At 39.2% G+C, this 23,539-nt stretch overlaps 2 protein-coding genes and 3 non-coding genes across 7 annotated transcripts in view; all 5 read right to left on the bottom strand.

The window, feature by feature from the left end:
* The window catches only part of bbs9 (Bardet-Biedl syndrome 9), a 181,114-nt gene extending 175,688 nt beyond the window's left edge, over positions 1 to 5,426 (bottom strand). For both annotated transcript variants that reach the window (XM_044034472.1, XM_044034473.1), the window contains exons 1-3: positions 5,278 to 5,426; positions 2,113 to 2,231; positions 777 to 927 (exon numbers count right to left, since the gene is read on the bottom strand). In XM_044034472.1, the coding sequence (XP_043890407.1) occupies positions 777 to 927; positions 2,113 to 2,224 (263 nt within the window). In that variant the 5' untranslated portion in view covers positions 2,225 to 2,231; positions 5,278 to 5,426. The remainder of the gene's footprint in view (positions 1 to 776; positions 928 to 2,112; positions 2,232 to 5,277) is intronic.
* On the bottom strand, positions 3,514 to 3,585 carry trnap-agg. Its single transcript has one exon. It is a non-coding gene; the product is annotated as a tRNA-Pro (tRNA).
* Positions 5,427 to 6,352: 926 nt separating the features above from the next.
* On the bottom strand, positions 6,353 to 6,424 carry trnap-agg. Its single transcript has one exon. It is a non-coding gene; the product is annotated as a tRNA-Pro (tRNA).
* A 507-nt stretch (positions 6,425 to 6,931) lies between these two features.
* On the bottom strand, positions 6,932 to 7,003 carry trnap-agg. Its single transcript has one exon. It is a non-coding gene; the product is annotated as a tRNA-Pro (tRNA).
* A 1,189-nt stretch (positions 7,004 to 8,192) lies between these two features.
* nt5c3a (5'-nucleotidase, cytosolic IIIA) lies at positions 8,193 to 23,212 on the bottom strand. 2 transcript variants are annotated; one of them, XM_044034693.1, is made up of 8 exons: positions 23,015 to 23,212; positions 12,667 to 12,765; positions 12,431 to 12,500; positions 12,219 to 12,351; positions 11,311 to 11,400; positions 11,052 to 11,214; positions 9,692 to 9,892; positions 8,193 to 9,561 (listed from the first exon to the last, which is right to left on the bottom strand). In XM_044034693.1, exons 1-8 carry the CDS (start codon positions 23,150 to 23,152, stop codon positions 9,460 to 9,462), a joined length of 996 nt encoding a protein of 331 aa, XP_043890628.1. In that variant the 5' UTR covers positions 23,153 to 23,212; the 3' UTR covers positions 8,193 to 9,459. The 2 variants fall into 2 exon arrangements, with proteins under 2 accessions (XP_043890628.1, XP_043890629.1); XM_044034694.1 differs by lacking the exon at positions 23,015 to 23,212 and adding an exon at positions 16,233 to 16,315.
* Between the last annotated feature and the right edge of the window lie 327 nt (positions 23,213 to 23,539).

The following is a 23,539-nucleotide window of genomic DNA, read 5'->3' as shown; positions in this document are numbered from 1 at the left end:
CCTGTAATCAGAGCAACTGTGACTTCTGACCTGCAGCTGACTGACTTCATGAGAGAGTGATTTAGGTTTGCCCATGTGACCGACAGACGATAATACAGACGAGAGCCAGCCAATGATAGTGGAGGGAGATTAGCAACTGTATCAGTGATTGAGAGAGCCTCCATATTGAGACTGAGGAGGTATCAGCTGCACATGTGTATCTACTCACCAGCGAGTAAAATAACATTATTTAACTGCTTATACGTACTGCAAAAAAGCTTTAATTGATTAGATCCATGGTTCTCAAACTGTGGTACATGACTTTCCTCTGGCGGTAAAATCAGAAATACTGTTCTACTGTATGTAAATGAAAAGAAATAATAATAATAATCCATCTTAATCTAATTTCACTATACCAGTGTGTGAAGTATATGTGAGGATGAGAGAGCAAATAAATCTGCCTATTGTGAAAAGTCTGTAGCTGACTTTGCTCGGCCTATTTACACCACTGCATTTTAACGTTGGTGATAATGGGGTTACTTTGAGAGCTCAATATTTTAAATGTAAAGCATCTTTGTGAATATTTAAAAATGTTCTTTAAATTAAAAAAATATATAATTAGTCATAGTAGGATTAGTAGTAATAATAATAGTAGTAATAGTAATGATGAATTTCTTTGACCTTGCCACAATCAAACAATACACTAAATAAAATGGTCAGATGTTCAGTTTCATTCTATTAACAATGGTTAAACGCTTGGTTTGAACCAAACAAACGTTCGGAGTCGATCTACTCACGAGACAAACTTGCCCACTTCCACCTGGATGATGGCGTTTTGAAGGTGGATTTCCAGGAGCTGGGCGTCTGCGACAGTTCCCTCGCTGGACTTGATGGAATGAGGCGAGAGGATGCGCAACATTCCCATGTAGCTGCCCACCACCACTTTGTCTAAGCAGTTAGGATGAAAAAATGTACAAAGTGTCAGGTTAAGTGTCTCAAGTGTGTCACATTAATGCAGCGTTTTGAAATAATGAATATTTGACAACTTCATCTGATCAGTCAAGGCCCTTGTTTGTAAAATGGTGGTACATAAGCGCCCTCAAGTGGTAGTTGGAGGAATATCAGAAAGCGAGGAGACTGAAAGGATTTTGACTGAGAACAAAAAGAAAAATCAGCATTAGAGCTGAAACAAATGATTATTCTCATAATCAATTGATCTGCTGATTATCGATTCAATGAATCGATTAGTTGTTGATCAGTGTTTCCCAAACCTTGAAATTAAACATCTTACATTTCAATGATTTTTATGGAGCAAAAAAAAACACTTCTTAAATAGTTGATGATTAATACGCCACTGAAGTTAGCTTCCGATTAGGCATTTAAGGGGAAAGTTAAGGGGAAATTAAGATGCAGTGAGACTGTTTGTCTGACAGTGACATTGTCTGATTTTTGTGACACCTCTTTATTTTAGGTAAGACATTAACTTTGTCTGACACCCACTATTGTATTTGTGAAACTTTTATTTTATTTGTGAAAATGCTAAATGGGAGATTTCACCATTTTTGTTTTATCCTACAGACCCTGAAGATTCTATTTGATCACATTTCACTGTTTTTTCACATTAGACCACATTATACCAGGTCCAAAACAAAAACCACTCTTACCTAGACTTCTCAAATCTGGACTAGATTATCCTACAGAGGCTAAACATTCATTCAGACACAGTTTTTGATTTGTGAAACCTTTATCTATTTGTGAAAATGCAATAAACACACATTGCACCATTTTTTCAGCATATAGACCACATTAGACCAGGTCCAGAGCCAAAACCAATTAAGTAATTGATTTATCGAATAATTGCTGCAGCCCTACTCTCCAGTCTACATTTTATATCTGCACTACAGTGCAATCATTTACAGTATGTTCAATTAAATAATAAAATAAATATTAAATACACGAAACAGGTCATCAAAGAATTAAAAAATAGCAACATTTATCAAGTTTCTGAGAACAAAATTGTGAAAAATTTGTAACAACTGGCTAAGAAAAAATAATCATTGTCCAGTGCCGATTATTAATAAATATTGGATGATGTGATGAGACACATGACAGAGACTAAACATCAGCACTGACCATGTCCGGTGCCACTGTTGTCCACATCCCCGACACACAGGCATCCCTGGTCAAACTCCTCCCCTTCGCCAAGAGCTGCCGACCACCAATCGCGGGCTTTGAAGAGAGACATGCTGCCTCTGAGTGGACAGAGAGGGAAAGACACGAGGGACAGTGTGAGTTGGACACATCCGACATACCCAAGAGACGTACTCTTTATTTTTGTGGTGTAAAATGACAGCGAACATTTCTCATTTTGTTTCTTCACTGTTCGGTCACAAATAGAAAGATTAAATCTGGGCCCACAACAGTGACATCTATGAGCGATTGCAGACAAAGACAACAGGTCACATGGCCCAAAGATTGAGCGTGAGCAAGTGCAAAGAGTCAGGAGGAAGAGGAGGAGGAGGAGGTGGTGGTAAGTGGTGGCAAGCTGCTTTGTGCTGAGCAGGTGGAACAGTCAGCTAATCCTGAGCAGGAGAATCCCTCCTGTCGATAGAGACCTGAGCGGGATGTTAAAGGAATATTACACCTTTTATATACACAATTATTACAGTAACAACTTATACCAAAGATTCACAGATTGATGTCATGCTTGAGATAATTTTTTGAGGAGTTTTTTGAACAGCTGAGGATAAATTTAGACAAATCCATTGCAATATTATACAAATCCCAACTATATACACGAGTCAGAAATCATTGTGCTTATATGATACTACATTCACCAGTCGCTCCATACACAGTTTACTGTGTAGAGGTCTGGAAACACATGGGAGTGAATGCTGAGTGCATCCATTCCCAAACAGACAAAGAAATGACACACGCTGCCAACTCTTTCAGTTGCCAGTTTGCATCGTCTCCTCCTGAATGGCACAAGCAGCTGGTTTATTTACAATGATGTATGGATTTGATAGAAGATAGAAGATAGCTCAGTTGGTAGTGCTAAGGCCACAAAAGGCAAAAGACCAATTGCTGTGACCTGGGTTCAAATACGCTTGTGCTCCTTTGCTGCCTGTCCCCCTTCCACACTTTAATGTCCTTATATTGTTTTGTGTTTTTTTTGCATTTTCTCCTCTATATTTTATATTCCTTTCTTTATTTGGATTTTATTGCTTGTATTGCTCCTGTTTCATGCTGTATTTGTCACTTGTCTTGAAGGGTTTATTTTGCCGATGTGACAAGTTGATTTTTCCAAGTGTGGGATCAATAAATGTAACCTACTTTTATATTTTAGGGATTTTTTTTTATCATCCAGGTATATAATCCTGGTTTAATCGTGCATAATTATGTGTAATTATTAGTGTATTTTTAGCAGCTGCAGGAGGTTTTTAATTTAGGGTTTTTTCCTGCAGCAGAACAAACCTGCATTCACATATGTTTTGGTGACGTCAACTATTTCACACATTAAAGGGTTAAAACAATGGGCTCGTCCGGGATTTGAACCCGGGACCTCTCGCACCCTAAGCGAGAATCATGCCCCTAGACCAACGAGCCATAAAAACAGGACATCAATACAGAGAAGTCAAGATGCCACGTTGAACAGATTTACTTAACTCTCTTCCAAGTCAGTGAGCCACCTACAGGTCACTTCAGGTACTACAATCACATAAACATACATTCTGGTGTATCTCATGCAGCTTAAAAGGTGATGCCAGCCAAACAAAATCATATGTGATGTACATAAAGAAGGAAATAAAACAAACTTTTTGAGTTTTCTTACTTGACATCCAGAAATACTACAAAAAACACTACTACTAATAAAACATATTTTTAAAGGATAAATGTTTTGGTCTGAGAGCTAAAGGTGACGCTGCATAAAAAGAAATTTCTTCAGGAGTGCTTTAGCAAAGTGCTACATAAAACTTGACATTTCCTATATAATGTAGATGTTAGGATTCCTGATTTTCACGCATATAGCCTGGGTTCAACTCACAATATAGGGGATTGTTTTACTGACTTGCAACCTGAGGGTTGACAATCCGACTTCCTGCCAGGTCAAAAAGCATAGAGGATGGGTTAAATGCAGAGAGGAATTTCCCTACAGAAACTAAAGTACCAAAAAACAGATATTTAAAATGGTACAAATTAGGCATACTGTTTTTTTTTTGGTTTTTTTTGGACCAGTGTGAAAGGAGTTTAAGAGGGCAGTTCACATGCAGCATCTTTTGTGCGCAAAACAGAAGCAATATGGTTTTCTGGGTGTATTAGTTCAAATTGATTGGTCTTTTAACACTCTGGACCAAAAAGTAGGACAAACTGGTCTTTGTGAAGGAGAGGATGCAAACGCATACAACATGCAGCAAAGCACCTGTGAGGGAAATGTGGTACTGATACGCCATTGTCTTTGTTTTGATCGTCGCTCCCAGGTTTTAGCTGCTTAGTAATGACAGACGCGACTTGTTCCACCGTATTTCAGTTCAGTGACTGTTAGACGGAGTCTGCGCTCTGGTCATGCAGGAAGTACTGAACTAATCTTTTTAATTATCTTATTATTATTATTATTCAATGATTCAGTACACTAGTCTGTGTTTTTGAGCCGTGTATAAAACAATGGCACGGCAGTTGACTCCGCCATGTTGGAAATGACATGCTTGCTACCAAACCGAGTAGTGATAGAAGTGAATAACGGAAAAGAACCATTACAGGGGCACTGGCGTTGTCGGACACCCTGCAGAACCGCCCCTGGGAGACAGGAAAGATTAAAATTGTGTATTACAACCAAACTTGTTGAGTCACTTACAGCTGCAGTGATGTGTCTCATATCATCCTGGAAATAAAGTGGCCTCTACAATCCGTGTAGTAAAGCTGCTTTGTCCTCGAGCTAAAGGCTACGGCACAGAGTTAATGAGCTGTGTGTGTTTTCTCCTGAGCTTCAAAACTACATGACACACACACACCTGTGGATTTACAGTGTACACCCAGGAGGAGTCACGTCATGGTACCTGTGAGTGATAATGTGACCAGGGAATGGTTAAACACTCACAAACGCATTCAAGGCCAGTTTTTAAGTCGGTTACAGCCAGAGGAAAACAGCCCGGGTGAATTAGCTCGAAGCTAGTCCGCTGAATTAACTTTAGCTTAGCTGGCTAATTAGCCAGCTCTCCAAGTTACATATCCACTAGCTACCAGGTCGTCGTAACTTCTCCGTAAATGAAACCGTGCTCGTTCGCGAGTTGTCCCTCTTACCTTCAAGTGTTCGGACAGTAAACGCCACGGGTGTGTTTTGTTTTCCTCTTCCTTCTCGTTCACGACAAAATCACATTTCTCAGCCTCTCACTTGCACCCATCGCCCTTGTTGTCATGGCACTGACGCTCAACGGAGAAGCCGGGCCGCAGTGCGCAGGAGCGGAAGTGCAGGGGCCGACGGGAAAAAGAGTCCGCTTATCACGGCATCGATCAGGAGTTTATCATTTTTGTTAAATAAATGATTAATAAACAGATAATTGGGAAAGTTTGTTGTATGTAAATAATAAAATAATACACTACATATTAAATTAAACTATTTGTCTTAATATTAAGACAACATTGTGGCATTTCTGTAGGTTTTTTTTATATGTTTTGGAAGCATCTCATTACACTGACAGCAGGTTAATTTATTTCTATGAATAATATGAAAAATTTGGTCTGTTGTCATGATGACCTTTCATGGCACTTTTCTATAATTTGAACTCTATAAACACCTTGTACAAACAAATCACTTAATCGTCAAAAAAAAGTAATTATTCCCGTTTAAAATGTAATTATTTGAGTTTATGATGTACTACCTGTACATCATAAACACAAATAATTAACATGTTTGTTTGTCCGAAAAGGTTCAGGTAAATTCATTTAAAGAAATAAATAAAAAACAAACAAACATTATTTTCGTGAAAATATAAAGAAAGTGATAAAAATCAAAAGAACCTTGATTATATACCAACATGAGGAACTTTGATTGTGTGAATTTATATATAATATCTATGTATATATATTATTTATAATCATCAATTATTACTGTATATTAATATTGTCTTTTTGCATAGTACTCAAACAGCACTTATTTTGTTTTTATTTTATATTGATTCTGCCTAGTATATAGCACATATTTGAACAATTAATTTAACAAATATGTCAGTTTTATGTCACACTTGCCTTTTGAGCATATGAGAAGCAGAGATAGCGAAGTGAACGATAAATATATCTGTCTTTATCAAGGTGTGTGCATTGTTTGAGTGAACTGTAATAAAACTATTTATCACATAATTATTCATGAAAAGACACAGGGCTCGTCCGGGATTTGAACCCGGGACCTCTCGCACCCTAAGCGAGAATCATACCCCTAGACCAACGAGCCATGCATTTACATGAAGGATTACATGTTCGCATGTCAAAGTGTCCATGCCACGTTGACAGAACTTTTCTCATGTTCTCAGAATAGCTGGAGAACCTTCTGTAGCGTTGGCGCTATCTACAGGAGCTATGTGGTACTGCAAGCATGGGTCCACTCTCCTGCAGCAACAGTAGACTTTACTTTGAACATTTCAAGATGAAATTCCCTTTGTGAGAAAAAAATGTAGGCAACAAGAAAAAAAACTGCTCGTTTTTCTGATTCCTGTAATCTTTTTGTAATTTTTTTCCTCTATATTGTTAATTCCGTTCTTTATATGGAGTTTGTTGCTTCGATTACTCCTGTTTCATGCTATATTTGTCACTTGTCTTGATGACTTTTTGCTGATGTGACAAACTTATACAATTACTTGTAATTATTAGTGTGTTTTTTAGCAGCTGCATGAGATTTGGGTTTGTTTGTTTTTTTCCTGCCTCAGAACAAACAAACCTGCATCGAACGTTTAAAACGTTCGGGCTCGTCCGGGATTTGAACCCGGGACCTCTCGCACCCTAAGCGAGAATCATACCCCTAGACCAACGAGCCACAAAGACAATGGTACGATCTAGAGTACTCAATATTCCACGTACAACAGATTTGACAGTTCACTTCAAGATACTGATCCACCTACAGGACACTTCTGGTATTACAATCACATATTTTCCATGGCACAAAACTACATTGATATTATTTCATGCAGTTTAAACGTCATATGTGATTAACAAAAAAGCAAACAAAACCACCAAAATACAAACAACTTTTTGGGTTACTGGTTTTTCACTTTGTTGCTGTGTTTCTTACTTGACATCCCAGAGAAATCACCTCTTATCTGCAGCTTCAAATGTCACTCGCATTTAATACAAATCAGACTTTTTTATTAAATATTCCTCTGGGTGTTTTCAGGAGCCTTTCATATTTGTTTGGCATATTTTTTGAGAACATTGTCATTTCCAGGTTTGGGAAACAACATTTTTATATATATATACTAGACCACACACATCTAAATTCCACATGAACAAGTCCTCACAGCACTGCCAGACGTGGCATGATAAACCAATTAACATTAAAGGGATTGACAGCATCCACCTAGTAGAACAAATTCTACATACTACACCTTTATATAGCGCTAAACCCAGGGCTCTCAGAGCTATGATTCAGTCACGGTTCATAAAATTACATTTTTATTGCATTTTCAGTTCACACCATCAAAGAAGAGATAAAGCCATGAGCTTATAAAAATACAACGCACCGCTCTATACGTTTGGAAATTCTAATCCACAGACATTTCCCATACAATGCCCACATACATATACAGTATATTATTTTATTGATATATATATATATATATATATATACACACACACATATGTATATATATATGTACATACATATGTGTATATATATATATATATATTTTAGTCTGTTATCTCTTTGACTTAAAGCTAACAATAAGAAAAGGCAACACATGCAGGTGATAGCAGCACATTTAAAAACAGACAAGAGTCAAAGAGAACATTTACGCGACATGTTGAGATAAACGGTTGCATTTCAGTGTAAAAACTCCCCTCCAAAAAAATGTAAATACAGAACAAATAAATTAAATAGGCCTGGGTGTTGCTGGCTGTAAATAAATAGGCCACACTGTGTTTCCTCACACCTGCGACACAATACTTAAGGTATACTGTTACTTTGCAGCACTTAATGGAAACTACAGGAATTAACCTCTTTCTTTTTCTAACTTGTGCAGCTCCTGGTAATCACCTGTAGAGTTCTACTTTAACATTTTTTTTTTAATTAAGTATGGCATCGAGAAGATACGACAGAGTGTTAGGGCCAAAATGAAGAGAAAAAAAGATGGAATCTTTCGAGAATAAAAAAGTTGTATTATTATGAGAATAAACCCACAAGATTAAAGTGTTGTTATACTACAAGAATAAAGAAATATTACGAAAATAAAGTTGGAACTTTGCGAGAATAAAGTTGTAATATTCATTTATTTTATTCTCATAATAATATGACGTAACATATTACAACTTAATTCTCATAGTGTTACGAGAATAAAGTTGTAACATTATGCGAATAAAGTCATAATATTAATAAGTCGTAATATTATGAGAAGAAAGTCGTAATATTCGACTTACGAGAGTCATAATGTTATAATAAATTTGTAACATTATTAGAATAAAGTCGTAATATTACAAGAATTAAGTCTTACCCTTACGACTTTGTTCTTGTTGTTGGGCCCTAATACTCCGTCGTAAGAAGACTTCCATCAGCTATGCAGACAAAGTAAACAAGTGTTGATATTGACCTAAAATGTGCTCTCACTAGATTTAAAAAAATAACCATGTACATATATATACATGTCACTTATCTGTGCACGATCCTGTTCACATTATAGACTCCTGTGATGTGAATACTGCATTTGAGGTTATTTCTTAATAACGCTGCTCTCACCACTTTCCCGTAAGGAATAACGTTTTCCGAGGTCCTTTTTCTTTTCTTTTCTTTTTTTTGCATGCAAACGACATCCACAGTTGTCAAGGACGAAGCAGCGTGGAGAGAGAGGTGACAGGCATGCTGGGAAATGACTATGTCGATCTGAGGGCACCTGATTCATGGTATATATAAAAAAAAATATTACAATATGGAAAAATAATATAAAATATAATAACGACACTAATGTGCAAATTAGAACGTTGGAGTGAGCGTTTGTTGTGACTGCGGAGGATGGTAAACGAGTGAAACAGACAAAATCCAGGACACATGCTGTTGCTGCTGCTGCACGGATGTTTAAAAGAGTTTGTTCAGGAGGTGTTTATTCAGGCCCAACGCCTTTATAAAGAGGACGCGGTGGTGGGGGGGGGAGGGGGTGTAAAGAGTCAGAGGACGACTCAGGTGGGTGGGGTCCCACATGAGTGGAGGGGGGTTTAAGTAGAGACCAGTCAGCACCAGTGACGATGGTTTATGGAGGTGTTAAAAGCCCGACAGGCCACATGGAGTTATAGAACCTTCTGGAGGATGGCGTTGGGCACTTCCAGCGTCTCGTCCTTCACCAGGACGATGTCATAGGATTCGAGGTATTTGTCCAAGCGCTCTTCCACCTGCAGGAGAAGGAAAACTGTCAAGAGGTGCTTCATGTAAAAAGGTTTCTCAAAGCTGGACTAACTCATCCACATAATGTGAATTGGAACCTTCACAGACACATCTTTGGTCCCCGGTTGTGTGCCGTACCTTGTCGTTGAGGAAGCCGATCTTGAGGACGTGCTCGGCGTTCTGCACGCCGTCGGCCATGCTCAGGTCGCCCAGGGAGTCGCCCATTAGGATGATGTTGCAGCACTCCTTCAGCTGTTTGAAGTACTCGGTGTTCCGCAGGGCGCCGTCGTGTTTGTTGAACACGTGGATCAGCTCGCCTTTGAAACCCTTCACCACGCCCTATGTGATGAGGAACATGAGCGGTGAACACGGGAACACATTTCTGCTGTTGTACTGACGTTAAACAGGAGAATACAAGCAGAAAGAATAGGACGTCTGTCTTTTCTGAGAATACAGTCACAGCATTACGAGAATAAAGTCGGAACATTACAAGAAGAGAGTCGTAACATTACGAGATGTGGTAATATTACGAGAATAAAGTCGTAATATTATGAGAATAAAGTCATAATATTACAAGAATACGATACATTCGAGAATAAAGTCGTAACATTACAAGAATAGAGTCGCAACATTACGAGATGTGGTAATATTACGAGAATAAAGTCGTAATATAATGAGAATAAAGTTATAATATTACAAGAATACAGTCGCAACATTACGAGATGTGGTAATATTACGAGAATAAAGTTGAAATATTATGAGAATAAAGTTGTAATATTAGGAAAATAAAGTTGTAATATTAGGAAAATAAAGTTGTAACATTACAAGAATAAAGTCGTAACATTACAAGAATAGAGTCGCAACATTACGAGATGTGGTAATATTACGAGAATAAAGTTGAAATATTATGAGAATAAAGTCGTAATATTAGGAAAATAAAGTTGTAATATTAGGAAAATAAAGTTGTAATATTACGAGAAATAAGTCGTAATATTATGAGAATAAAGTTATAATATTACAAGAATACAGTCACAGCATTACGAGAATAAAGTCGTAACATTACAAGAATAGAGTCGTAACATTACGAGATGTGGTAATATTACGAGAATAAAGTTGAAATATTATGAGAATCAAGTCGTAATATTAGGAAAATAAAGTCGTAATATTACGAGAATAAAGTCGTAATATTAGGAAAATAAAGTTGTAATATTACGAGAATAAAGTCGTAACATTACGGGAAGTGGTAATATTAGGAGAATAAAGTCGTAATATTATGAAAATAAAGTCGTAATATTACGAGAATTAAGTCGTAATATTACAAGAATAAAGTTGTAACATTATGAGAATAAATTTGTAATATTACGAGAATAAATTGGTAAGATTATGAGAATGAAGTCGTAACATTACGAGAATAAAGTCTTAACTACGAGAGTATAGTCGAAATATTTTGAGAATAAAGTCGCAGTAAAGTCATCACATTATGAGAATAAAGACTCACATGATCATCGAAGTCCATGAAGTTGGAGACGACCTTGATGTTGGGATGGTAGACCCCTGCCTGGCGGATGAGTTCTTCAAGGACGTCTCCCAGGCCAGCGGAGAAGATGAAGACAGGCACGTTGCGCTCATGCAGGCTGTCAAAAAACTGCTCAAAGCCGTCTCTGAAACCAAACGCAGAGACGTCGGTCGGTCACGGGGGAAATGACAGAATCATGTACACACATTATAACCAGTGGTTACGTCTCTGCTACAAATACCTGAGTGCGGCGTCAGACTCCCTCACCACCTCGGGCAGTTTGTCTTTCTCTAGCCGCTGCTCCACAAGTAATGTGTGCGACTTGAAGTACCTGCAAACCCACACACACACACACACACACAAACATGCCATTGCTGTACAACAATTTCTGTCCCTTGATTTCATAATCACACATGTACAGTACAGAGCAACAACTCTGTTGCTCTTTCTCTCATGACCCCCAAAGTCTCTCAAAACCAGGGTTGTAATGTGACAAAGTACAAATACGTCACTACTGTAATTAAGTACAAAATGTACGCATCTGTACTTGACTTTGTTATTTATATTTCTAGCAACTTGTACTTTCACTGCACTACATTTACCCTACTCGTTACTACCAAATAAAATCAGAAGAAGAATTGATAACGGTCTGTATACTGTACTACACTTTTGCCATTCACCCATTCACACGGTGTCTTTGCTCAAGGACACAAAAAGACGATCAGAGCCAGGAACTGAACCCACAACCTTCCAGTTGAAAGACAACTCGTCCTATCATGCTTTCACTTCTAAAACCTAAGTACATTTTATATCAAAGTTACTTTCGATATTCAAAATGTCATATACTTTAAGACCTGGTATTAACATACTTGTACTTTTACTCAAGTATCCTTTTTAGGAACTTTATACAAGACTGCTCAAAACACATCTGACCATTTAAACCCAAGTTGGGTTTTAAAGGTTCAATGTCATCTGTCCTTGTACAACATTTATATTCTCAAACGTCCTATTTGCCTCCATTATGCAGTATACTCATTTATTTTGTGTCTTAAGTGTGTTCAGCTCTTGACAAGAGGTGTCAAATATGAAATATCTATGTCGTGGTGCATTGCTATGTAAGGTGCACTGAGATAATGCTTGTTGACTTACCACTCCACTATGAATGGGTATTTCTCCTCCATGGTAAGGTGCGGGTCGATCTCAATGGGATAGTATTTATTCTTCAACTGCAGCAGCTTCTGCCTGCACTCTTCTGTTACCAGCTTGCAGTTATCGATGATATCTGCGAAGGTGAAATAGAACGTGACGTACATTTTGAGCAGGCATCACTGAAACATGACATGACAGAGACATGTACGTACTGTGACACGTTGGACAGCGTTTGCCATTGACGGCGAACTTGCTTAACGTCATGTCAAAGTCGGTGATGATCTGGAACAGAGTCGAGGACAATTTGATGAGGACCGTGCATCGAAATGACGTCCATCTCTGGAGACAAACTAAAATCTGCTGGTGCTTCAGTATCCCATATTCCCAAATCCCCAAAAGTACAGATACAGTACAGATCAGGGCAGCACAGTCAGCACTTTTGTCCTACCTGTAGTTTGGAAGCTCCTCCTTTGATGAGGCCACAGATGATCTGCTCCACCCTCTCTGGGTCCCTCATGTGGACCGTCTTCTTCTCAAACTGAGGCATCTAGAGGCAGAGAGAAGGAGGAGAGACAGAGTGAGTTACTTGTGGCGTTACTTGTGGCCTTCTTCTAGATCTGAGCGTCCGTTACTTCTTTTCTTAGCGAGAAAGCCACTTGTCTGGCCTGACTTCGACGGCGTTGAGGTGAAGCACCCCCGCCAGAGCCGTCTCTTTGTTGTCTCGCAGGACGCGGGGCATTAACGGCGCCAGTGTCACTTTGCAGAGTGGTGGTCTGTCTGGTTTGGTATGGATGAGCTACTTGTCTGCTACGACTTAGACGGCGTTGAGCAGAGGAACTGTCGGATTTTCCGCCTTGTTTGGCTGAACAAGTGTCGCCCTCCACACCAGAGGTCTCGGTTGCTGACATGATCTTCCTTAGACGACTCACTTTTATGGCAAAAAGTTTTTGAATGTGTTTAACGCCGGCGTCCTGAATGTGACAGGTCATATCAAAGGCTGAATAAAAGCAGAGCGCTAGATCAAAGCGTGTTACACGCACTAGCTATAGCAATTATGACACGCTTTCTTAGACTTCAAACTGTGGGGGGGGGCAGCACTGCACCTCAAGGTGTGCAGTTTGAACGAAGAAGAACTGAAGATTAGAATCCAGAAGGATTAAGGAATAGGGAGAGTAAGAATGAGAATGAAGGGTAACTTCAATCCGTGTTTAACTTCAAATTGTGACGGGAAACATTGTACCTCATAAGATTGGTTTGGTACAGTACCAATTTTTTCTTTTTGCGTAACCATAAGGAATAGTACCAAAATAAGAAGCCGTGCTTTCTTCTAATTATTTATTGCACTTTATGTTGATACCATAACCCAGTGGTCACCAACGTGGTGCCCTCGGGCATCTGGTAGCCCGCGAGCAGCCAACGAGGTGCCCGTGGGCACATTTCACTTCACCTCACTTGCATGTATCCATATGATCACCGAGTAAAATGTCCTTGATATTGTTTATACAAACTGTGATAATCATTAGGAGTAAGCACTGGAGTTAATGTGTATGCAATTGAACGCATAATATTCATCATTTAAATGGTAAATTGCACAAAATAATAAAAATGAATATGGTAGCCCTCCATATTATTCTCTACCCTTCAGGTAGCTCTCGGTCTCAAAAAGGTTGGTGACCCCTGCCATAACCTATTCGCGTGTCATCAAATAATTCGGGCGTCTCTGAAGACGACAGAAATGCTGCAAACAGTCCAGTCCTCCACTGCCGTGAGGTTTGAGTGACACCTGCACAATCAACTGCAGCAAAACCCGTTCTCACAAAACCAGCGGACGCCTGCAGACGTCGAGCGCTGCAGGGAACCAGCGTGTGGTTATTTAACCTGTTATGTAACGACGTATGGTTACGACATGGTTACTTCGCCACACAGTTTTCACATGATTGACACCATTCTAATTAGGGCTGAAACTATTTATGCAATCGATTAATCGGTTGTGTGTTGTTGTAGTTTTTAAAGTTTGCAGCAGATTTCCCAGCTTCTTAAATATAAATATTTATAGTTTCTTTGCTTAGTATAACAAAGAAATCATTAAAAGGTGAATCATTTTGGTTTGTGGACGAAACAAGACATACATTTCCAGGTTTGAGAAACACTGATTAACACTTTTATGGACTGTAAAATAATCGACAGATTATAAAATAACCGTTTGTTGCAGCCCTAATTCCAATTATTATCCATAATTATTATTCCACTTTTGTCTTACCAAAGAGCCATTTCAAGACATTAAATTATAAATGCCTAGCGATAGATAATCTCTTACTTCTTGTTACAGATGGAGAATTATATGAGCAGACAGTGATGCAACAGCATTGGCTATTGAAGGTGTTTCGGAGAGGCAACGACGCGTGTGTAGATGTTTAATGTGTTTACATGAAAAGCAAACAGCTGAGCAGCTTTGGCGCACAAACACACAACCTCCCCCCCCCCACCCCAGTCTTATATAATAAGCCACCCCGGCTTAAACCCTCATAAATCTCTGTGTAGAAACACAACACTTGGAAAACAAACTAAAAATAAACAATTACACACCCTTGAATAGCCTCCGTCCCTCCGTCCCTCTCACACGCACAGTTATCTCAACGTGTGCACACGCAAAACAACTTCCTAAATGTCATAACCTCAAGAGTGCGTGAAAAACAGAGCAGTTCTCGGAGCGCTGACGCCATGTTTGACTTTTGAATGCGTCGCCAAACTAAATCGAAAGACCCCGCAATTTATCAACTATTTTGATCAACGATTCATCAGTAAGTGGTTGTTGTTTTTTTACATTTTTAAAACAAAGTTCTCTGATTGTTCAGCTTCTTAAATTTTATTATTTGCTCTACAAAACAAAGAAATCCTTTTGGTTTGTTGACAATCACTATTTCAGTGTTTTTAAAAACAGTGATCGATATTTTCAGACCCTTTTATGGACCAAACGATTACTGAATTAATGGAGAAAATAATCCCCATTTGAATCGATGATGAAGATAATCATTAGCTGTAGTTTTCTTCATCTGCCAAGCTGTAAAATAAATCACTCTGTGTCTCCACAGACACAAAAAACTAAATACTATACTGAGAAACACACAGAGAGTCATGCGAGTGCTTTATGGATCATGTGAGCTCATATGACACTGGTTTGAATGTAAGCAGACATTTGTTTACATTTAAATGTAAGTCGAACCAATCAATGCAAAAAAGATTTGTCCAAAAATAAATCCCAATATGATGCTTTTGTCCGTACTGAGCAGCTCTAGCTGCCACAGAGACGCTCAGCATTTACTGGAAAGTTGCAGTTGAGGAATACATAAAAAAAAAAGGTGTGTCCCCCCCGACGGCAGTGAAATTCAAACCTTCTGTTTATGTGAACTCACACTGGAGACACGCCCTCTTAAAATCGACACTGTGACTGCAATGTACTTTTTATCATTACAGTTTGAAAGACACGGTGAAAAAAATCAAAGTGCAAATATCGAAGTACCTACAGTTTCTGATATATTGCAATTATTTAAGTATTTTGATTCAATAAATGTTGATTTAATAGCATCAACGTGATACAATACAACCACGTCATTGTTTTCTTCAGGAGTTAGTTGGAGGCAACTACTCAAGCAAGGCCATTTGCTTAGAGATTTTACGTCAGACAGAACAGGTACATAACATGTACAACAGACTTACCTGCTTCATTTAGCTTCCCCTGCTAACAATACAATAAGCTTTGTCTACTGAGTTCACCAAGTTGGACCAGAATTTAAATAATCTTTCAAAAACAAATAAATAAACAAAGTCACAACAAACGAGAGCCTTTAAAATGAACCCGCTTCAAACTGAAGTGGAAAATGTCTTCAAAAATGTTTTCAAAAACCCCGGATATGGAGGTAAACATCATCATTCTGGGGAGAAATGTATTTCTAAAATCAGTCCTTTTTTTTTTTTTTACCCACCCCTTACACACACACACACACACATACTTACCACGGGTCTGTTGTCTCAGCTAACACAACAGTGAGGAAAAGATTGTGTGGCTGCAGAAGGCTTATATATCTACAGCAGTCAGGGAGGGAGGGAGGGAGCGAGCACCAGCCCACAGATTAGACAACATAACCCCTCCCCCCATGTACACACACACACACACACGTTGACAATTTCAGCTGACCCAAGTCAACACACACACACACAGTTCAGCATAAATAGAAATGGAATGAACAACGGAATCTGCCCTCGCTCCAGTAATGTGACCCCTGACCCCGTGGAGAAAAAAAAGGAGCCCGTAAAATCAATTAGATGAGTACACACATTTTAACACACAAAACCCCTCCCCACAAACACACGTAAGTGCAGTAAAAAGCTCCACACTGAATGAAAGGTCACGTGGTTCAAGGTTCAGCAGCGCCAGGCTGACGCACACAACTGTACACACATGTTCAGACACACTGCAGTCTGAAGTCTGAACACGTCCATCACCTGTCGAGTATTCAGGTTGATCTGGTTCCTGTCGCTATGAAACTCCCCGAGGCCGAAAGTTCAACACATTATTATATTGACGGAATGTGCTGAGTATGCAAAATATTATGTTAATTTGTGACACTTTTTCCCGCAATGTTTTGCCAGAAGATGGAGGTCAAACTTTTGGTGCCACTGTTGTAGAACACAAACAGGTGAATGACATCGCAAAAAGAAAAAAAAAAATTTTTAGAGAAGGTGCGACCAAATAAGTAAGGAGTTAACTTTGGATAGAAAAACTTAAGGCTAAACAGTTAAGGGAAATACTAAAAATTAAGATTTTTCTCCCAGATGTTGTGATTAGATTTGTGAAACGTGTTGGTGGCGCATTACATTTTCAAAATATTACTACATTCTAAGGCAGAGGTCTCATACTCGTGGCCCGTGGGCCACATGCGGCCCACCAATTGATTTGACGGGGCCCTCCAAACAACATCATCTTATAATGTGTTATTCATGTACTTGTTTTAAATGAATGGACTAATTTTGCATTTGGGCTGTCATGGTAAAGGAATTCTTGCTGCAGTCAATTAAAAAGGCTTAACCCCCCCCCCCACAAACACACCCGCACTATGTGATGGCCCTGATTAAAGTACCCTGATTAATTATATATGGAACAAAAACATCTATTTGGATTTGAACCATCAGTGCAACACTGATACCAGGCTCAATTTCTGCTGAAGTGTGTTTTCCCGTACTGATGATGATGTACGAGAGACGTGACTGGAACATGAGTCCACTTCATCCTCATGAGTTCCTGCTCGGCTGACCCCCAGACTGTCTCGCATACCACGACTCCCAAAAACTAGGTCAACACGCTCTGATGACACCTCAACGCCCTAACAGTGCACGTCCCTGCTCTAATCTGCACCAGACTCCGGTGAATCTGTGACTCCACCAGAGATTCTCCCAGTATTTGGGACTAAGAGTCAATCAATTACCAGCCAGGCAGATTATTGGGGGCCAATATTAGGCATTTTACTAATCATCATTTATCAATTAACGGCCTACTGTAATTTTCAATTTTCTTAAAGCCAAAATGTGTGTCAAATTATCATTTTAGATTAAACATTGTCCTGTCCGATGCACATCACGTTCTGCAGACTGAAAAAAACATCTTTGTTTCACACAAATATCACTTTAAATATAGATATTAGATATTTATTGAAAATCGTTCATTCAATCCATTTTGAGGAAACGAGACAATAATTGGCACATTCAGTATGGGTGGACCCCACGTGACTGACAGTTGGTATTGTCCAATAACTTCCTGCCTGCAGGAGACAGGTAATCTGTGTTTCCCGTTTCAAGAAATGACTGAAACACAGTCCAATCACAAATCTCGCAACTTCACAGCAGTAGTTTCATTCTCCGTTCTATATATGGAGTCTATGGGTTCTACGCTGCCACACACGACTGCAACACCAACTTTAACCTCAGCATGTGGGTGAGGAGAGAAGTCTATGCCAACACCACACACATACACAACACATTGCCACATTATGAGCAATTAGTGTTTATTTGTGTGGTTTAATTATTGCCCTCGTAGAGTTGCTGTTGCTAAGATAATAATGGTGTAGATGTTCCGCCACTTCAAGACAATCGACAAATTAAAAGAGGTTCTAATATTGATTGTTTCAGTTGAAAAAAGAACGTTAACAGTATCACGGACGTATCTGACAGCTGTCAAACTGCCCTGTCAATCAACCCCCCAATCAATCAACCCTCATTCCTGGACAAAGAACATTGATATGATCAGCCTGTGAGACCCAGCCTTGGCCTGACGGGGTCAAAGGTCATCTAGGGCAAAGTGCAAAAGAAAATGGCTTTCCTACAACCTCATATTATGACACTGTGATAGATGTTATTTTGAATAACAATCGTATCCTAAACAGAATTTTCAACAGTTGCAGTTGCATGATTAACCTTTAACAAAAACGGCAATGTACGCGTTTGAGGTGTGCACTGCGTCATGTGACCTCTGCCGACCCCCACTGGCTTGAATCCACACTGCATCTATGGTCATATTCTACGTCTCAAGACTACCATGATTCAGATATACAGTAGTTCCCCTTTGTTCTAAAAGTGTGTGCGACTAAGAAAAGTGATCTTCAAACTTTAATTTGTTGTACTTTCTATGGTCTTGGAAGATTTTGTGTTTTGCCTGTAATTTGAAAAGTATTGAAAAGTATCAAAATTCATATATCAAGTATTGAAACAAACATTTTGGTATCGGGACAATACTAATTCAGACACATCGAAACCAACACACAAGAATTAGGTAAAGTGATTTCATTGTGTTGTTGTACAGCCAGCAGATTTTTACAAATATCACAATAATATTGTGTGTAACTAAGTCAAAGTGAAATCCACATCTGATGATGCATTTACTGTCTACTGTATAATAGCAGCTCCTCTGCAAAATAATGGGACTTCAGACCAGCTAATTCTGATTAAAACTCTAAAACCACCGAGGCTCTGAAATCGCTGACTGCTGTTACTCTGTACACTAATCCATTTGAAACAGCCATCTTTAAAGTAAGCATTGTAATGTAAATGGTCTAAGTGCATGAAGGGATCCAATCAACACATCCGCCCATTCACTGCAATGCTTTAGTTGTCATAGCGACAGCCATCTGTTGCTACTGATAAAGCAGCATGCTCACTGGAGGTAATGTTCAATATCTGCCCTAACTCTGTTATAAGATTACTCTTCTGCAGAAACGTTGCCCTTTTAGTTGATTTTCTGCGCAATTCCTTTTTCCATACGCTCACTGACCACTTTATTAGGTACGCAGGACGACAACTAATAAAGCCTTGGCTGCAGTTATTTGAGTGAATCAGCATCATTGTCTGACTGCTAAAATTCCAGTAATGCCACAGATCGCTGTATACTGCACGTCAATCATCAATAATTATAAATTATTCTTACAGAACATCAACTCATGTTGACTCAACGACTGTAAGTTGCTGTAGCACATAAATATACACTGACGAGAGCACAAACATTCAAACATTGTGTAAAAAGAAACCCCAGACATACAGGTCAGGTTAAGTTCTGTGCTGCCCTCCGCAGGTCAAAGGAGTGAAATACACTCAAGCAGACTCTCTGAGCAGTCATGCTGGACCTGGTCTTTGAAAATCGAGTTTCTAGTCGCAGATCACGATCTTGAAACTTCACTATTTATAAGATTACAACTAGATTTTCTTTTGCGAGTATTTCTATATTTATATTCTACTCTATCAAACACATTTGATACTATAAAAACTCCACTTTAGAAGCTCAGCTCAACTCTAAATAGGGAACACAGTCTGCAACTATGAAATTGTTGGAAAATCATTTGGTGTAAGGCTGGAAAATGGCTGAAAACAAAAAGATGACTCAGCTGACATGTTAAAATGTCCTGTCAACAACCTCTTCACGGTTAAGTGAAATTACATCTGTGCAACATCACGAAAGGCTTGTACTACAGAGAGAAACTCACAGCAAGTTGCAGGAAGCTGATAAAAATGAATGTCCGCGTCTTCATGACGTAATAAAACCTGACCCCGAAGACAGAACATGAAAGCCTGCGCTGAGTTGCTGACATGTGGTTTTTGATGTTCGCGCTTCCACCATCAAAGGCAGATGGTCACATGTTTCCATGTCACGATTCCACGAACTTCTGCAATCGAGCAGTATCAACAGTGGGAGCCGCTACTTTCAGCCCAAAGATCAAAGACAACAAAGTGTGGATTGTCAGTCCGTTGCTGTTGTCGCTTTGTGTTTGATTATCTCAGGTACACTGTTATAAAAAAACTCAAGGACGACCCGGTCACTGTGACCTCAACAACCCAATCCATTATCTTGAGAACACCTCTAAAGAATCCTTTCAAATTTGGCACAAATGTTCACTGTGACTCGCTGATTCAAAACCTTCTGGTGCATTAACCAGGTTTACACATTTTGTCTTTTCCCCATATCCTATCCAGTGATTTTGAGTATCTGACCGATTCATCTACAGTATATTGGTTACCTGAGACGAATAATTCTAGTTCTTCGTCGACTTGTGTGCCACAAAAACACCCACTTTGGTGAAGAATAAATTGCCAGCGTGACCTGGTAATTACCAGCTCAAATAAATCACATCTAATTTGTCTGGACTATGACTCCCTTTGATATTCCACCTCTGGTAATGAAGCTAAATCACATGAGTAAGGAGAGGAAAAAAGACAGGCATCTTCATGTCCATCTGAGGCAGCTGACTGTCAGCTGTGACCAATTTGCCCACATTTAGATCCAGTATAAAACACCACCAACCAACATCTTCTTTGTTGAACCACAGATGGACTGATATTTTATACGTCTGTTACATAATGCTGATTAGAAATGTCACCAGGTAATGTTGTTGCCTGGTGCCGTTCCGTGTACATGACGTGTGTTGAATTGCTTGTAAAGCAAGTTGGTCAGGTTTGTCCTGGGTCAGGTTTGTGTTTGGACTGAGAACAGTAGCCCGATGGCCACGTATCGTGACGTCGTACCGGTGCGATGACATCAAACGCAGCACAACAAACAACGGAGGACGTCCAGCAGCTCTTTTCTTCTGCTTGGTCTGAGGGCTGTTTTATCTCAAGAAGACGTCAAACTTTGTATGAGAATAGACTGCAGGCATTTGCCTGGACTTCCATGGGATATTTACACGGATCGCAAGGAGTCGCCCAATCAGATGACTGTCGTTGATGGAGCCGGTCTTGTAATTACCAATACCATTTTACTCTGGTACCCCAAAGGAAGGGTAAGTCAGGTGAACGCTGAATGAATCATAAACAGGTCAGTTGTGTTTAGTCTGTATGGAATGTCAAGTCAGATTCATCAGGTCTGTCTCATTCCTGATAGACTGGTTAAGAGGCTGAGTGCATGTGCTGCTGCAGCTTGTATAATCTCCATGTGTGTCAACAACAGACAGCAGCAGTTTCCAGGACAGTGAAATGAGGTGACGCTGTGAAGAGCATCACCCACATGCTGAGTCATGTGATGAAGCTTCCTGCTGTCCAGCTGTAAAGCTGCTGTTTTGTCCCTGTTGGGAGAAAGGTTAACAGATGACCTCTAACAAACAGCTGCTGTTTTGGGGACCATCCACGCCTGCGTACACCAATTGTACAGGTCTATTACTGTCAATATGCTTGGAGCAAAGAGCACAGCAATGTATTTCCGTTTCTGAGTTTCAAAATAAAGGCACACATGTTTTTCTTGGGGGGGCTACTGCACTGGGGGTAGAGCACAACAGAAATGTTAGTGTTTCCACTGCGATTCAAACAAAAATTTCTGATGAGATGTATTAGAGCTGCAACTACCGCAACTGATTAATCTGTTGATTCATTTCTCGATAATAAATCGAGTACTTGTTTGGTCCATAAAATGTTGACTGGGGTTTCCCAAACCTTGAAATGGTGGGTTATTTTGATAAGATTATATGAGTTATAAAATGGAGAAACATTTCACAAATCGGAGGTGAAACATTTCAATTTTGTATTTGTATCTATTTATATTTGTACTTTTTTAAGTGTCTAAAGAACGCATAAACACTATAATGCTATATACTGAATGTTGGATACACAGACATAGATTTATTGTTTCATCAACTAGCCCCAGGATTATTACATTTAATTGCAAACTGAATATATCAAGTTATATCTGACATCGAGAAACTAAGAGAAAAATATTATCTTGCTTAAAGTCAACAAATTGTAACATAATAAAAATGATGACCACTTTTGTTTGGCTGTGATTTATTGTTTTACAATTTTTACTTACTTTTCATCATGATTTAATTCATATTCCAATTCACTGTCGACCTTTACTGATTTTAATTAACTATTAATTCATCACATTTACACTATTTTAGTTCTACAACTCTTTTCTGATCTTAATTCATGATTGTACTTTTTATTGCCAGGTGCTCACAAGATATGGAACTTTGTCTTTATATAAAATGATCACAGTCCTGTAAAAGACTATTAGAAGCATTTGCAGTATACTGTCATTTGGACTGAATGGTTGAGTGCTCCAGGTCAAAGTCATATACGCTATTTATACATTATTTTGAATGGAAAATAAATACTTGTCCTCACTGAATGAAGAATGAAGTCAAAACATGTCCCACCCAACAGTGCGAGCGACTGAGGGTGATTTTATTTTGAAGGTCGAATTCCTACACTTCCTATATCTTGTATATGTCCCTGACGCCGCTGAAATGTCAGTTAATTTCACTCACCATTTCAATGATACGGGTTTTCTTGCCAGCTCGCTTCTTCTTGGCGACGATGTACTGCGCCAGAACCACTCCACCGAACAAAGCACAGACGCTGGCGCTAGCCGCGGCCCCAACCTTAACCACGGCTACCCGGTCCATGACGGTCCGCTGTGTTCTCTTTCCAACCCAGCGCCGTCTCAACTCCCCCCTCCCCTCGCTCGCCAGGCTGCTTCCTTCCTACTGGTGCTATCCGCCCCCAAAGATCGTCTATACATAACTGGACGACTCACTCTGTACAAGTTTAAAAAACAAAAAAACAAAACACCGAGCGGACCTAATATCTGCAAACACAACAACTTAAATGTGCTATATAAGAGTAAGAAACGTATGAACGAGGTATGTCATATGAAATACTGGCTTGATAAAAATAATTGTTTCGCATATCTTGAGCTAATTGTTAACAATACCACCCAATAACAACACTCTATATGGTATTTTGCACACACACGCATAGCAACATGTCCACGGATAAAAAAATTGAGCAAT

Source organism: Solea senegalensis, linkage group LG9, assembly GCF_019176455.1.
Source record: "Solea senegalensis isolate Sse05_10M linkage group LG9, IFAPA_SoseM_1, whole genome shotgun sequence".
NCBI classification, from domain to species: domain Eukaryota; kingdom Metazoa; phylum Chordata; class Actinopteri; order Pleuronectiformes; family Soleidae; genus Solea; species Solea senegalensis.
The sequence above is the reverse complement of the archived record's forward strand: the minus strand, read 5'-3'. Positions and strand labels throughout refer to the sequence as shown.